This window comes from Nanorana parkeri, unplaced genomic scaffold (assembly GCF_000935625.1).
Source record: "Nanorana parkeri isolate BGI_ZX_2015 unplaced genomic scaffold, ASM93562v1 scaffold80, whole genome shotgun sequence".
Taxonomy (NCBI): domain Eukaryota; kingdom Metazoa; phylum Chordata; class Amphibia; order Anura; family Dicroglossidae; genus Nanorana; species Nanorana parkeri.
Window position 1 is genome coordinate 2,447,128 of NW_017306348.1, and position 17,236 is coordinate 2,464,363.

The 17,236-nt window shown below is 40.6% G+C and overlaps 1 protein-coding gene across 1 annotated transcript; it reads right to left on the bottom strand.

Annotated features, from left to right (window-relative positions):
* Nucleotides 1-1,961: 1,961 nt before the first annotated feature.
* Nucleotides 1,962-16,983, bottom strand: LOC108804967 (nesprin-2-like). Its single transcript, XM_018576904.1, has 11 exons — nucleotides 16,942-16,983; nucleotides 15,531-15,681; nucleotides 15,249-15,434; nucleotides 15,018-15,155; nucleotides 13,814-14,008; nucleotides 12,048-12,255; nucleotides 10,007-10,215; nucleotides 8,588-8,645; nucleotides 3,960-4,141; nucleotides 3,579-3,637; nucleotides 1,962-2,241 (listed from the first exon to the last, which is right to left on the bottom strand). The coding sequence occupies exons 2-11, from the start codon at nucleotides 15,678-15,680 to the stop codon at nucleotides 2,028-2,030; spliced, it is 1,599 nt and encodes a 532-aa protein (XP_018432406.1). The 5' UTR covers nucleotide 15,681; nucleotides 16,942-16,983; the 3' UTR covers nucleotides 1,962-2,027.
* Between the last annotated feature and the right edge of the window lie 253 nt (nucleotides 16,984-17,236).

A 17,236-nucleotide genomic window follows, 5' to 3' on the forward strand; every position in this document is an offset into this window, starting at 1 on the left:
TCGCCGATGGAGAAGAAATCAAGCAGCAGCAGGAGAGGTTGAGAAAGCACAGATCAACAGAATGAATGATGTAGAAGTAGAGAGATTCTTACACTGTAGCTTTCTCTCCAGCAAGAACATTGAGAAGCACAGTAGAGACATCACCAAATCTCACTCCAAATCTCCTGTGTGCGAGCAACAGAGACAGCAGTGCCTTTGATCTCATACTGCACATATACATCTATGAGACTCAATTGCACTATTTTAGGAGGAATTTCAGACAAAAGTCACATTTTCTGGGTATCGCCTAGGCACAATTAACATTTCTAGATGTTCCCTGTAACATGGTCAATCTTTACTATTTGAGTTCAGGTCGACTTTAAGCTCTGCCTACCTGTACTAATTAAAGTGAGTCTATCACAGACACCCCATAACCACCACAAATGAGCCTCCACATACCTGTTTTGTGCAAAACTGTTCCTGAGTACTCCGGGACAACCAAACCCAGGCTCACTTATTGCATTCTCCCCAGCTCTAGTATCCCCAAATATTATGCGGCCATTAGAGGGTCATCTGCAGAATTCAGCGATGGATCAAAGCCTGGAGTTGGAGCTATAACTGAGGAGATTGTAAAGAATGAGCCAGGTTTGGTGGCATCCTTGATATCCACATATAGTTTTTGCACCTAACAAAAGCTCCACCTCTTCAAGCCTGCATTTTTAGGGTCTTATATTTTTTTTTGCATATGGTTAGATCTTACCTAACATTCCCACAGCCTGTTCTTACTGCACTGGTAAGGTAGCTGTCAAAAAAGACTAGTATATGTTTCATGGGCCAGTGTCATGTGCTTTTGTTCTCTTCAGAGCAGGTCTATGAGAATGCAAAAGCAGCCTGAAGCAGGCCAAATGCAGATCAACTGCATCTGCAATTCATTTTGAATGACTACAGAAACACTTCAAATGAATGTCAGAATCAAGTTGCATTTGCCCTCTGAAGCCCATCAACACAGACCCCAAAAGAGATACTGAAATATACTAAACTTCCATCACTGCAAGATTCGAATACAATGCCTACCTCCCCAGTATTCTCCCTCCTCATTTTTGTTAGCTTAGATACAGGTACTGTGACATGGAATTGGGTCCACTGGTGTGGGGAAGTGCTGGGATTCGAAGGCAAAGGAGGCAGCTATACCTTTAGGCACAACAAACTGTATCACCCCTTTAGGTGCTTAATAGACTTTGGAAAGATGGCGCCATAAATGGGGGTAAGGTCAAGCATGATGGAAAAAGGATGTAATTTGAATTGTCAATAATGTCAATACCAGGCTTTGTGCAAGCTCAGATCGCCAAGCAGTTCGCAATGCATTGCATTTAGACTTTTAGTTCCTGATTGGCTGCTACAACGTCCTGACATGAGGTTATTAAATACATTTTCTCAACACCTGATCATTTATAGTATGTCTCTCTAGTGAGCTCCAGATATGCAGTCACTCTCAACTCAAAGTATGCTTAAACATCTCTGATTGACACTGCATTTAGAATGGTTGTGCTGCATTCAATGCACTGTGCCTATCATCATAATCAATACTTAAATCAATGACATTGCATGTCAGTAGCCTATGGTATTCAGCAAGTCTAACTCAATCTCTTATTACCTTTTGCATCGTGTTTGACATAGACATTATAAAAAGCTATGAATATTTTCTTCAAGGATATTTTCTCCTTTTCTCAATACATACACAAACCAACACACTAATTGACTTGCTCCTTTTCTGCTTAAATTACATACATTCTCTTACTTGATTTCTATGTACAATATACAGTATACATTGAAGACTTTCACTCCTGGACGAGCTTACTGTCACTTTAATACCATTGTCCATTCCGATTTACCATCAGGGCCTATTAAACAATCCTTGGCCACTGGAACACAGATGATTAATGTGCGGGTAGAGGCTATATCTCCTGAGTCTGTTATCCAGCATAAAGTGCAGTTCTTGTGCCCAGAGTGTCTCTCCTAAAAGTCTTTGCATGCTACACCATGCCTGTTTATGTGGGTGGAGGTCCATTAACGTAGGTGAGCATCAAAGTCCAGGAAAATCGCTGTAAAGGACATCTTGTATGACTTAATGGAAAGATGAGTAGTGATCCACACAGGAGGAGGAACACGAGGGATAAAAGGGTCAAACACTTGATTGAAAGCCAAAGGGGACCCGCACATCGATAGGAGGATTTGTAGGACTTCAACTTGGTCATGTCATCTCTGAAAAAACAAGACGAAACCCAGAGATTAAACAGACAAGCATATCACTACAATCACTGTTATTAGTGCCTTAATTCTTAATTAGAAGTAAAATAAAGGAAGTATTAGGAGCAGGGTTAGAGTGCAGTGTTTATCAAAAATCAAGCAATCTAGACCTGCCAGGATCAGAAGCAGATCATCCACAAAACAACCTAAAAAGGAGTCAGTGTCCAGGGAACTCAACAACAATCTCCATACTCTTTCAGTAAACAAGGACACAGTGAAGATGAAAAAGGCTAGATGCCTGTCTGTCACTTCACAATGGAGGACGCACTTGTAGGCAGTTGGTGACTGAATAGGCGAGCCACGACAATAAAACTGGGGTGTCCCATCTAAGCCTTCTGCAATCCTTGTCAATGTTATGAAATGGGTTAGGACAATGAGACTGAGGGCAAACTATCTGCTCAAGATGGAGTATTTTTCAAAAGTGTGGGGTCATGGGGAGGTCCAGGCGATGTGCTACCCGAAGCTTTGTCCTCTGACTTTCCTAATAAAAATTCTTGTTCAGAAGGTACTGATGTCAGTCAGCAAAACAGCCAAGTAACTGAAATTTTAGGAAGGAGGCAGCTCCAATATATTTATTGGAAAGTGATTCTTATGTGTACCCTAAATCAATTTATATAGTGCTGAAAATTTACACAGCGCTTTACATACTGTACATTCACATCAGTCCCTCAAGGAGCTTACAATCTAAGGTCCCTATCTTACATGCATACAAACACATAATAGTGCCAATCCAAACAGGAGCCAATTAACCAACCAGCATTTCTTTGGAGTGTGGCAGGAAACTACAGTACCTTGTGGAAACCTACCCAAATGCACGGAACTTCTTGCACAGCGTCACAGAGAAACACAAGCACACAGTCTGATATGCATGCTGCACATGGCTTGGAAAACAGGAAGGAAGCCACAGTTTTATTCTCTACCTTATTCAATACAACAGAGTATATACCATAGATATATACCAGAACTTATAAACACTGCCATCTACTGACCAAAAATTGTATACTGCAGGAGTTGTTGCAATGGATACAATAATGTGTATTCTAACAATACTCCATGCAGATAATGCCCTGGCTGGAATTCAAACTAATGTCCCCAGTGCTGCAAGGCAGAAGTGCTAACCACTATGCCACTGTGCTGCCTGACTGTTCTGGATGTTATACAATACAATGATATGTGGATTTAAGTTCTCCTTTCATGCTAAACGTTTATCCAACATTTTTTGTTATTTTCTGAAACATTTCACAGCATAATGTCATCATGAGCAATTAAACTACAATGAATGGCCTTCTCACCCAGTATCCATGAGAATTGACACATCTGGCCTTGCAGGCTGAGGCTTCCTTTTAACCTCCTGTGATAAAAAACAAACAGAATAAAAAAAAAAAAAAAAAAAGCAACCAGCTAGTAATACCTGTTGTCTATGTCTAGTACATTATATCCCGGATTTACTGCTATCTTGGGCTTTGTTAGAGAGATATAAAGAAAGGGAACCTATAATAGTTCTTGATCAGTTTTAATCAATTGGTCCATAACTACAAAGGATAGCATTACAGGCCAACAGTAAAGTGGGGAAGCAGAAAGGACGGACCGTTTCTTGATCATGGCAAGTATAGAAATCTGCATATTATGTGACCATTCCTATGTAACCCATAATTATTAAATATGCCACGTACCTGTATCTGATTCACCTTCTTTTTCTTCCCCGGTCTTCTCCTCTGCCCAGGGACATTGTGCTGTATGCGGCTGTCAGTCACTTGGGTATTAGAAGCAACTGGTGCTCCCAGATCCGGCATAGTGCAGTCATATCTAGGTGCATGCTGGAGAATATCTATCTTGTGTCCCGAATCCAGTGTGTCTACAGGGAAAGAGATGCTAGCATAAGGATGGATCATCAATTTATTATGGTGACTTGGAGCGGTCATTTTATAAAACTCTACTTTGATTTATTAGGGATATCAATGAGCTAGTGCTGTACACAGGTAAAAGGTAATTATTATTCAAATAAAAAAATATATAAATTATACTCCACACATAGGGGCCTACTTATCTCTAAAGGAGAATACAAAATATCAATATACAATTTCTTTACTCTTGACAGGCAAACAGACCTCTGCTGTGTGTTCTTTGGGAAACACCCGGCACATCTGGAGATGGAGGCACACGTGACTCTCTACCCAGCCTCCTGCAATCAGTGCCTCAGTGGCCAATCACCAGGCCCGACAGCTGTAATGTGGGCATATCTCCCAACTGTCCCTCATTTGGAACCAAATTCCCATGTCTCTCTTTCATCCTCAGTTGTTCCTCTTTTTGACCCTGACCCCTGACGAAGTCACATGAGACGTCATGCGCGTAGGGTGGAGTTAGCGGTGTCAGTTCCCCAGCTGAGCCGGAAGAACGGGAGGATCCTTTACTCCTGCTTCGTTTCTGTGGGCACCTTTATTGGGATTGTCTGTTTTGCCTATTACCAACGTTTTTATGTGAGTACACTTTATTCAATACAATTCCCCTTTGCTGGATAGTACGCGCTATGTGTTTTCGCTTGTCTCTTTCCGGGTTTACATTTATCTACGTGTGCCTGCCCTGAGTGGAACCAGAGTTACCGTGATAGGGGTGTCCCTCCCCTTAAGAAGGGAACTGCGTTTAGAGACCCATTTTACAGGTGGATATCTCAGCTGAGCAAAACAGAAAAAATGTTCACCAGCACTCCAAGTTTTCTTCAAAACGAAATCCTTTTATGTATTCTTGCAGGTCATATCACCATGCGTGGCAACGTTTCGGAACCTGTCTGATCCCTTCATCAGCCTGATATATAGGAAACTGTCAGGTGGTTTAACTCTTTATTCAACAAAGCCTGAAATGCCAGTTTTGGGTGGACGGGCCCTTTAAAACTGTTAATACTCAATTCACAAAGTTTTAACACAAGGTTAGGATTTATATTTCCAGCCATATGACTGCAATCTTCAAATCTCATTGGGCTCAGCTGAAAACAACTGTCACTTCAAGTGATATTAAAGTCAAAGGGTTTAAATCTATTTTAAATGCTGATGAAATTACTTACATTGAATGCTGCTCCTTGATATTTAAAAGTTTTATCTTCATGCGGAATCATCTGGTCCCCTGAGCACTGGCCCTGATATCCTGCTTTAGGGTGGCTCCTTTCCCCTGCAGGGTCCTATGGAGCTACCCTTCTGTGTGCTAGTAATCTGGATGTGTCTCCACAAACAAGCACAGCAAGGCAAGAAACTTCCTGCTCCACCCCCACCCCCTTCCCTCCCCCTAAGCTAGTAGATGGACAATTGCTGCAGACTGCTCCGTCCCATGTGATCTTGTACTGGACAGGGAGTTCAGGGAAGTCTAGCTAAGAGAGTTGCAGCTGCTCTGAAACATGATGACTATAAGTGCTTAGGCAAAAATGTAAAGAAATACTTTGCTGGGCAGTGTATGTTTGTTTGATCTGTATTCAACATTGAGAAAAAGTTTAAGAGTTTCATGCGACTTTAACATGGATCCTTATGAAGTGTTAACTTAGTGAACGGAATCTATAATATTAAAGTGGATCAAAGCTGTCCACCATCACTACCCTTCTCACCCCATTGTCTTCTAGGTCGCATGTCGCTCATCTCTGCCCATTGGGAGTTTGCTTCTGATGTAACTCCTGCGTATGCAGAGGAATAACATCTTGCGCGGGACCCAGCTGCATTCCCATCATATTACAGCTGCCAAGGATGAGCCTGCATGGGATGGACTGCACATGCACATTGCTGGGAGGAAGAGGGCTTTCTTCCTTTTTTTTTAGCAGAAGAGACAAGCAAAGTCTCTTATAAAAAAAAAAACCCCATAAAACTATCTGCTAGCAATAAAGTTCAGCTTTAAATGAATGGTGTCCCTTTGACACAGCAGTACAAGGACACAAATCACATACATTGCCGGTTAACTGATATCATTGATTCACATGAAAATGATTTCCCAGATTCTACTGCAGGAGAGGAAACAGACTCAGCCAAGGCTCCCGCAGGAAGATAAATCTGCTAAATCATCATACGCGCCACCACTGAGTTCTTTCCCAGAATTCCGGCTTACTGTAAATGTTTGGCTGGTACTGCAGCATCTGGAGCCTTTCCAACTTCCATCCAGGCCAATAATATGTCTTCCTCTTAATGCAATAACGGATCTGGTAAATTAACACTGCTAAAGGGAGTCACTGGGCTAATCTGTCTATTTAGTAAATACATAAAAATAGACACTTAAAGCCCAATTGACGTTGTAGAAATAAATATGTGGTCAGATAGACATTTATTTTCTTAGTCCCACTTTCCTGTTACAGCGGTTCTGCAGAGTGTCTAAATATCATTGTGCTTTTCTTTGGGCCCCAGAGTTAGACCCGGTGCACTCAGTACCAGACCCTGTCCAGCACACCACTCCACCCTTCCTCCGCTATACAATGGTCTGCGAGAGGACACTTGTGATGAAGGGTGTGGCACTTATTCAGCTCCCAGCATAAAGCACTGGAGTGTGAGATCGGGAAACAGCATTTTACAATGAGAAAAAAAAGGTACTTGATATAACAAATCAGCCACAAACTATAACATGTGGAGGTACAGGATTATAAATAGACTAAAAGTGACCTCAAAGGGGTGTTAAAAAGAGGGCATCTAGTGGTACCCGGGCAGGACTTTTTTTATTTTGCAGAATACTTTGGTAGCCCCATCTCTGGTTTCTCTGATCATCTCTAACCATTCCAGAATTTCATATCACTGGCAACGCATGAGTACACCAACTTTGGAAAGGGGATTCAGTATTTGCATACTGAACGCCCTAGATATTGGGACTTCCAGGACCCTCTGGAACCCTGGTGGCCAACATGGTTGAGGGCCACATGAAGCTCTTTGGTACTTGCTGAGTGGCCCTTTGCAGACCCCAGCCATGGAAGTGAGAGCATTGATTTGCCAAGAGGTTTTCATGTCAGTGATATCTATTAGTCTAACATAACACACCCACAGTGTCTGACTGTCTTCCTGGCAGGTTTCCAGTCTCCAACAACACCTGTAGTCTTTTATAATCTCTTGTAGTGTGTCTGCAGTCTCTGCCCATCATCTGTAGTAAGTAGACATGTGCACTGCAAAAAAATTTGTTTAGTTTCGTTTCGTTTTAAATTCGGATTTGTGTTATTTCGTTTTTCAGGATTCGGGTGTGAAAGTCAATTCGGATTCGGACGAAATTCGGTAGCGGTAGGGCGAACGTTCGTTTCGTTTTCTGTTCTTATTCGTTTCGTTCGTTCGTGACATTTGAGGGGGAAAAAATATTTTTCTCCTTCTCTAATGTCACTTTGCTCCAACGAACGAAACGAATAAGAAACGAATAAGAAACGAATAAGAACAGAAAATTAAACGAACGTTCGAACTACCGCTACCGAATTTCGCAAATGGAAATTCGGATTCGTTTGCATTCGTTATGTCTGTAATTCGGAATTCGGATACATCCAAATGTCCGAATTTCCGAAAATTCGTCCGAATTTCGACTCGGAACGAAACGAATCGCACATGTCTAGTAGTAAGTCTGTAGTCTCTGCTCATCATTTGTAGTATGTCTGCAGTCTCTGCCCATCATCTGTAGTATTATTTATTTATTAAAGGTATTTATATAGCACTGACAATTTTCACAGCACTTTTACATCGTTGCAGATTCACATCAGTTCCTGTCCTTAAGGAGCTTACAATCTAAGGTTCCTATCTCACATGCATACATCAGGGCAGATTTAAATCTGAGCCAATTAACCTTCCAGCATGACTTTGGAGTGTGGGAGGAAACGAGAGTACCCGGAGGAAACCCATGCAAGCACAGGGAGTACATGCAAACTCCATGGAGATAGTGTCCAATCTGCAACCAGGGACCCCCAGTGCTGCAGGGCAGAAGTACTAACCACTACGTCACTGTGCTGCCCATAACAGTCTTCTGTAGAATTACATATACTGAATATTATGGGTGTCCCCATTGTGCCCCATGGTTCGTAGTGGAGGCCTCCAATATCTCATTAGTTGATAACTACTATCTTTAAATGGTGCATATATTGGGGGAAATGGGTGTGGTTACGGGGGCGTGGCCACTAAAGGGTGTGGCCACTGAGGGGCGCTGTAAAGCTTTCTCGCACAGGGCGCCTAAAGGCCTAAGGCCGGCCCTGCATGTGCTCAGTCTGAATTGGTCAGATTTATGTCAGATTTATATTGAGGCCGTGCCTAATTACTAGATTGCATGTTCTAAACTGTTCGTTTGATGCTTGTATGATAGGATTTGTAATTCTTACCACATAAAACAACTTCTAATCGTCCTGGTTCCAAGCCTGGCATATCATTGCACAAAACCTACAAGGGTTAAAATATCATAGTATATAGTTATAAGACTGTAGACACACAGTACAAATAAACATGCATAAAGTGGAAGGACAAGGGTGTGCAGTCACAGTACATGGGAGCCAGTAGACCAGAAATAATTTACAGTAAGATGTGCTGAATTTGAAGAGCTGGGGATATATTTAAAACTAAACCCAAGAACCAAGAACAAAAGTGTAATATGTTGCAGCTTAAAGCCCATTGCCATCTTTGTGGGGGTATTTAAAAAAAAACATATGCCAGCAATGTACAACGAGTCTACATGAAGCAGACATATACATTTGATGTATATGAACACAGAAACTTACATTTTTTGTTAGTTTTCCTCTTCATATCCTCAATGTTTACTGATCATGCTACAATGGATGACAGGGAGGGGGTCAGCTGATTACAGTCTGATACCCCGGTGTCAGACTGCATTTACTTTAGAGAAACATTAGAATTTTTAGGCTTTAGGCCTAATAAAACCTTCATAAAAAACGAAGAAAGCCTGCAATGTGAGTCATGGAAATGTGCACATGTATACATCATCACTGCACCTCTTCATCACCACAATAAATGCTAATCACTTACAAAGGTGGAAATGGACTTTGACAGTCCTTACATGTGGTGACTGCATTACTTTTCTTTAGTCGGGCTAAGAACATTTTCAGCATGTTCCTGTGAGCTACAAAGTCAGAAAAAACTATCTTTTCTTCTGTAGGTGATCAATCTCATCAACCACCATTTAGTGGAGATGAACAAAGGCAGACATGCCTAAAGTCCAGCCTGGGTGTTAACCATGGCTGCCTCCATAGATGCAGCGGAGGAGTGAGCATAGCCACCCAGGGGTAGGAAGTGTTATTCGCCAATACAGATGCCAATAAAGAAAAAAAACCTACAAAAATACAAAGACAATGAATGCAGCCACCTCGCCTAAAGTGTCAACATATTAAATTTTTGGTTTTGGATCTTAGATACGCTTTAAGTGCACAAGATCACTAAAAATGTCAATGTCAAGGCTGAAGTTTACAATGCTTGCCTATCTTTATTTGTAAAATTCATATTGGGACAAAGTGACACCATGTCAGCATTTTTTTATTACACCCGGCAGTAATGTACATTTTTAAAGTTTTTATTACATTGCCTAAGTGTCCCTTTAGCTCATTTCGGTCACTCAATGGATAATTCAAACAGAGTTTGGCAGTTCTTGGCCAAAGTTACAGACAGTGCAAAGACCAAATGATAAGTGTAATGATAAGGATGTAGAAAAAACAACAGAAACTGAGATACAGATAAGCGGTAGTCAAGTGAGATAAGAAAGGAGCATAAAGAGGAAAATGATCTGTATTTACCCGGCTATCTACTGTTTGCACTTGGATGTCGATCACAGTTCTTCGGAATCCCTCTGAGATAACATTGCCTCTTGGTACAGTGGAGGAAGGAAAATCTTCTTCCACTGGGAACAGGTCCTCATGGCTCCTGTGTTTGGAATTAGTGACCCCGGAGTCAGTACTGACACTACTCTCGGTGCATTTATTTCTCCGTAATATCTTTCGAGGGGCTGTTGGGTGTAACAATAAAGTGTGTTACTCTTCATAGACAGATTTTGTCAGCCCTTATCAAAAAGTTATATTTTAAGTTTGAGTACATAGTAATGGATTTACAGGGTTATTCACAAAAAGGTGAAGAGTTTGGGGAAGGCAGGAGAAGGGAACAATCTAGGACAACATAGCTGATTTTGGAAAAATTCTCCAATTCAGCTCACTTTCCAGCTCAGCTATGTTGTCCCAGATTGTTCACTTCTCCTGCCTTCTCTAAACTCTTCACCCTTTTGTGAATAAAACTGTTAACCACCCACAGGGTTCTTATTAAGGATGAGTAAGCAAAACTGACAGAGTCAGCTTTGCCAAGATTTCCGTTATGTCAGTGAAAAATTGCCCCATACATTAGAGTTAATGGAAAAAGTGAAATTACAAAGTTTAAGGTAGTTGTTAAGGATGCAATGGTCTTTAAGAGTGTTTTTCTTTGTGGTTCAAAGCTGACCATACACCAAATTTAGTTGGAAAAAATTATATTCGGAACATTTGTTAAATTTTCTAATAATTAATAGGGTCAAATTGTGTTGGAAATACAACAGCATATACTAATATAGTTATGAAATTTGTCTTTTGAGCTTTAGATGGCGCTGTAGTGTAATGTTAGTCTCTAGGTGCATGCTGCACAATGCTGTATACATACATGTAATCTTCTTCTAAGCAAGTAAAACGTAATTCAGCATTCCTCAAGATCTCAGTGATTCATCTAGACACATAACCAACAAATTAATGATTGATTTCAACCGCAGTGACAAAAAAAATCAAAGGAGAGAGATGGATTTTTCTCGAACGAATTAAATTCTAACAGTAAATGTGGTTTTCCCTCGTGAAACTCCATTGATTCCAAAATCAAATGTTAAAACCAGATAAAAGATTGAATGATATTCACCAAGTCCATGATGGTATTATTGCATTGTTTGAAGATATTTATTTGCCTAAATGTTCATATGAAAGTCTACATGTATGGCCAGCTACTGTATTTTTTTTGTCTGTTTGTTTGTTTATTTTTTGGTGTATTTTATCTTTTAAATGTGTTTTTTACACTAAGAAAAAAAAGACATAATAAGAAAATTAATGTCAAGAGACAGCACACAAGAACATATACTGTATGTGTTTTTTTTCTATCTTTGTATATTTCACTTCTATTGGGTGTTTTTAACATATAAACTACGGGGAAAAAAAGGGAAAGGGGAAAAAACACAAATATATTTCTGTGTTCTTTCTCTATAAATTCTATGCGCTTTTTTCCACCTTTTTTACCCACGGTATAAAAAAAGCCCAAATACTAACAAAATACACATAAAACACAAGGGCAAGTATGTAGACGTTTTTAAAATAAATAGATAAAATTAACCCTTATACCCTACTAATAACCTTTTGACATAGTTTTGTTGAATATGAATTCAGTGATTTAGCTATAACGGCAAGTTTGCTGAAATTTGCTGCACATGCCTAGTTTTTATATCTGTCATGGACTTCAGCAGTAAGATCTATACTCCTGCTGGCCATTTCAAAGGTTCTTATGCTTCATATTAGAATTTTACTTTACTTTTCAGAAAATGCTGCAGGAAAAGGACAGCAGGTGGTGTGGTGGGTCAGAAGCGTTAATTTTGGAGGGAAGATGTGATTGTTGAAGTCCACCAAAAAAATATAGAAAGATAGTGGATGATTCAGCCCAACAATGTCACCTAAAACTAAAAGATCTGTCTTGGAAAGGATTGACCCTGTAAAAAAATAATTCTCACTGTATTCATGGAATGTGGAATATGAAATGCCAGGCAAATGATTGGTCACATACCAGATTTTGAGAGTTCATCATGAGACCCTGAACTACCAACATCCCCCATTGGGTCCCATTCCAGATCAATGGCAAGGGCTGATTTGGCAGGGGGAAGAATAGGTAGACCAGGAACTTCCTCATCTTCAAAGTCAAGGTCAAGGAACACATCAGAAGACCCAGATGATACATGTTCAAAGCCACTATCGAGTACATCATCTTCAAAGACCTTTACGGAAAATGTAGAAATTGTAATTGTTATGTGACCCATGGTTAGATGATATGAAACTATATCGCATTTCCATAACCAAGTAGGTAAAAACGTGAAATAACATGACAAAAATGTAATGTTACCAACGTTACCAATACAAATGTGTTAATATTCAAGTAAAGCCAAAGAAAGCATTTTAAGAAGATACAAAGAAACAGCAGACCCATTTAATGACAGCTTCAACAATTTCAACTAAAGCTATTAGTTGTCACACTAAGGCGTGACAGGTTGAAACAAATTATGTCTTAAAGAACATAATAATACAACCAAATATATAGCGAGGCAGATGTCTCTCTATATATTTGGTTGGATTATTGTGTATTTGAACTCAAAGGGGGTACGCCCCAAAAACGCATTCGTTCATAAAGTATTTCGGATGTCTTGGGATGTGGATGTTTTCTTTGTGACATGTATGCAATCACATGGGCTTTGTGAGTAGTATTTTATCTATTCATACATTTTATTAATAAAACGTACTTCTTGATGACAAGGTGCTAGCCTTGTGTTTTTCTTTTTTTAGTCAAGTACACTACGTATGCTATATTCCTTATTCTTTTATTTAAAACTTTCTACAAATTACTAAGGGTTCCTCTGGGATAAAAAGCTTGAGATAAGCTGACCTCAACAACAAAAAGTAAGCAACCTCAGCACCTGCTCTAACATGTTTTGCCATATTAGTACAATAATCCAACCATATTAATATTATCGCTTGACAAACATAATCACTCAGGTGTTAGGGTTCCCAAGAAGATAAGATGTTCATTGCACCATCCAGTCATGTTACATGAAAACTATCAGGGCTAGTCACCAAAGGGTGAAGAGTTTGGAGAAGACAGGAGCAGTGAACAATCTAGGACAACATAGCTGAACTGGAAACATTCTCCAATTCAGCTCACTTTCCCTTTCAGCTATGTTGTCCTAGATTGTTCACTGCTCCTGCTGTCTCCCTACTCTTCACCATTTGGTGAATAATGCTGTATATGTCTATGGGCTTTAAGTAGTCAGCTTTTTGAAGATAGTACAAAATAGCTCCCCGGAACACTTTCGTACTACTACTCAGGCTGAAAACCGAGGTTTTAGTTACATACATCTGCAGATATATGGGAAAGCCTCACTGCTGTGTAAAGGCACCTCTGATAAGTGTGTTTCCTAACTCTACACTATCTGAGCTTTTTGAAGCTGCTTAGAGTTGTTACCCTGAAAAAAGTCAGGGCTTGCGATGTCTGCAAACTGCACAAACCCCAAATGTGCATTGTTATGTATTGAACTTTGTTGTTTATGACCATTTGGAGGTTGGAGTTTCAAACTGCCGTCAATTGGCATGTTTAGCATTCAATCTCTATTATGCATTTGGAAAACAAATCTAATTGTCACTATATGAACAAGCATGTTGTTGCACAACTATGCTTTTCCTATTCATGCTCTGAAGCAGTCCCATTGTTTGCTAATTTTCTATAGTGTGTGTGAACTGTCAGTCTGGTTCCTCCCAGTACAGGACGTAAGCATATATACTTACCAGCTTGGTGCTCACAAGCCGTTTCTGCAGTCGAGAGAGGCGGATGAATATCTCCTGGCAGTATGAGCCTAGCTCTGTCATCTCCTCCTCCAAAGCCACCGCATCTTGTGGATCACTTTCATATATGAGCTGATCTCCTCGATCTAAGAGACCCTCTACACGCTTCATGTTATTCCATATATCCTCCTGGAAGGCCTGACACAAAATGGTCAGAGTTAAATGACATGCAATATTTTCACCCAATACTGCTGTAGCCCCTTCCGGCCTAAGTGGAGTGGCTACGTAAATTTAGTGTTGCAAGCACTGTAATCAGTCTGGTATCACTCGGTAATTTCTAGGTGTTCTGTTATTGAGGGTGTAGTGGGGTGACCCTGCTAAAGAGTAGCGATCAACCCCAAGCTCAGCTAAAAGATAGGTCAATTACTATAACGGCTTTAAAGCATGACATTAGGTTCCTATTTCTATTCGGACAGCAGAAGTAATAGCTCAAACACCCATCACTAACAGGTAAGGCTGCACTATTATAATCATTTGAGGGTGGATATTTAGATTCTTAAAAATGCCCAAACCTGACTAATTCACTTTAGAGGAACTGTGAAAGGAGACACTGCCACCAAATAAAAAGTTGTAGGTAAAAGCACAGAAAAATCAAGTGTTTTAAATGCTTATTTGCAGTGTTTTTGACTACACCAGTTGAGTCGATTCCCTAGCACAATCCTCTCCCTCCTTACACGTCATAGCCCTCTCCTCTTCTGGGAGTGTATACCTACTCTTTGTGCTGGCCAAGGTCCTTCACAGCTACTTTTAACTCCCTACATAATATTTATGTACCTGCCAGAGGAGGAGTGAAGAGCAATACTATAGAATTTAAATCAATTGACATCTCTGAGTCCTTGAGGCTGCTGATATCACATCCAAGATGGCGAAGCCCAACAGCAGTCTCAGGGCTTTTGGACATCTACATAAAGGAGGCTTTTAGGTAAAAACCACACAAAATATGTTAAATGCTCATATAATCTTATGGGAAGGTTTTTGTTGAAATGAATGTTCTGATGACAGGGTTTCGTTAAGGCTCTAAAATGAGTAATTTGTAGTGCCACTGTACACCTTTCTCTAACATATTCTGTAAATGACATTTAATGGTTCTTAGAAAGATAAGAGGATATTTTGATTTTAGCTAAATAATTCTTAACCAATGCTTTACCTTCAGTTGTTGCATTTTCTCAGTTGAGTTACCATTGTAGATATACTCTACACTGGACAGTTCCATATCCATCTCAGTTAGACACAGCTTCACATCATCTTGATCTGTATCAAATTCCTCTCTTTGCTGGACCTTGGACTGTAAAAAGATGAAATATTAGTCTTTCCCTCAGATTGCTGCAAGTAGAAATTTCATTAAATCTATCTCTGCAAAGGAAAGCTGATGAGATACCTTCAAATTCTGATAGATGCTCTCTGCCTCCTTTTGCAAATGGTCCCAGAAGTCGTTGACTTCCTGCATCCTTCTTCGAAGAGTAGTTGGAAGCAACATCTTGTGAGAAATCTGTGTGATTCTCCAATACTTCCTGTTTAGTGTTTCCAGGTCCAGCAACTTCTCTCGAATTTCCATGAGGAAAACCTGAGATTGACAAGCAGAATGGAAAGAATAGAATGATAAATATGGTGAATTGACAAATGATTGGAAAGGTCTGTAGGCTAGGGCAAATGTTTTTACTTCATATTTTCTCAATGCCATTTTGACTTCTTCATGAAGGGTTCGAGAAGGCTTCTGAAGAGAAGCTGCCGTCTGTGTTATCTGTAGCCAGTCTTCCAGCCGTGAGAGAGAGTCCAGGAACTGTTCACACAGCTGTCTGTCCTGCTGCATACTGCAGGGAAGAGCAAGATGTGGTGAGCAATAGGTGAATTCTATCAACCTGGGGAATATGCAGTGATGATTTATAATAAGGTAGTAGGTTGGGCATCATAGCTGTAACAGGGGGCCAAATTCTGATATTTAAAATGAGGGGTCCACTTACAAATGTAAGAGTTTTGTCATATATTCAGTAAATTTAAAGATGCATTGTATTAGAAACAATACAAGAAATGAGAGCAAATCCTCCCCTCCCAAAATGAAGGGAAATCCCAGCTAAGCCATAGCCAACTCTTAGGGCCAATGTGCCACGCAGTTTCCCTTCTGCAGATTGACACAGTTCCTGTCACTGTGTCACCTTGAGGAAGGTTCCCTGCACCGCCCTGAAACATTGGCTGTATGATCTATGTCAGTGATTCTCAACCCGTGTAACCTCAGGACCCACATTTGTCCTTGGTCATTAAGTCGTGACCCAAGACGCACTGCAATGGAATGCGCAGCATTGCGGTACCGTGCATTCAGGTGCGGGCAATCAAACTGTGGGTAGTAGGTGTGTTTGGGGTGCCATTCAAATGAATGGCAACGCAACTCACCTCCCACACTAGAACACGTGGTAGGTCTACCCAGTCTCCCTGCCTTACAAGAACTGGAGTGGATCCTCAGCCTGGGGTCCTGTTTGGGCTGCTGTGATGGAGCTCCATCCATATGTGAATTGCTTGTACAGCTCCCTTGTGCGCCCTGTAGAGGTGTCGGGAGCCAGAATGTGATGTCACTCCGGTCCAGACACCTCTATAGGACACCTGAGGGAGCTGTAAGCAATGCACGTATTGGATGGAGCTCTCTCGTGGCCATAGCCCCATCCCATCCCACTTGAAGCTGACACTCCGGCATATTTTGAATGGCTGCTGAGAACTGACAGTGCTGCACTAGGGGGAGGCTGGGGAACCTCTCAACTAGAAAAGTGGAAGGCATGTGGCAACCCACTGAACACGGGGTTGCGACCCACTTTTGTGACACTATGTAAATTAAATCACTTTGATCCTTTCATTCTTATATGGAGTGCTGTTGACCCTCCTTCCTTTGTGACTCAGAAATGAACTGCACCATCCATTGTTACAACTAAAAGGACCCAATTCTGGTCAGAATGCAGTATGGCGTGCAGTTTTGAATTATACTATTTGAAACATATGCAGCTCCCCAATTTTTGTTGTATGTATACAGTCTATTTTCAAAAACATTTGTGGATAAAGAGAGAGAAGTATATTGTGCTACTCACTGGACCTTATCTTCCACTGATCCCTTGCATATTTCACATTTACTTTCCATTCCCTTTTGATGATCAGATGTTCTTGGGGAGCAATCACAGACAAGGGGATAACTTTGGTGTTTGGTTGACGAGAAAGAAGAGAAATCATGTCTGTCACCAATGGTGTCTGATATGCCAGAACAGGAATAAACAACGTCCAGTTCAAGGGGCTCATGAGAATGAAGACTCAGAGGGAAGACTGGAGTGACATTATACTGAGAATAAGTGAAGTAACTATTAGTGAGATCACCACAAAAGTGTGTGG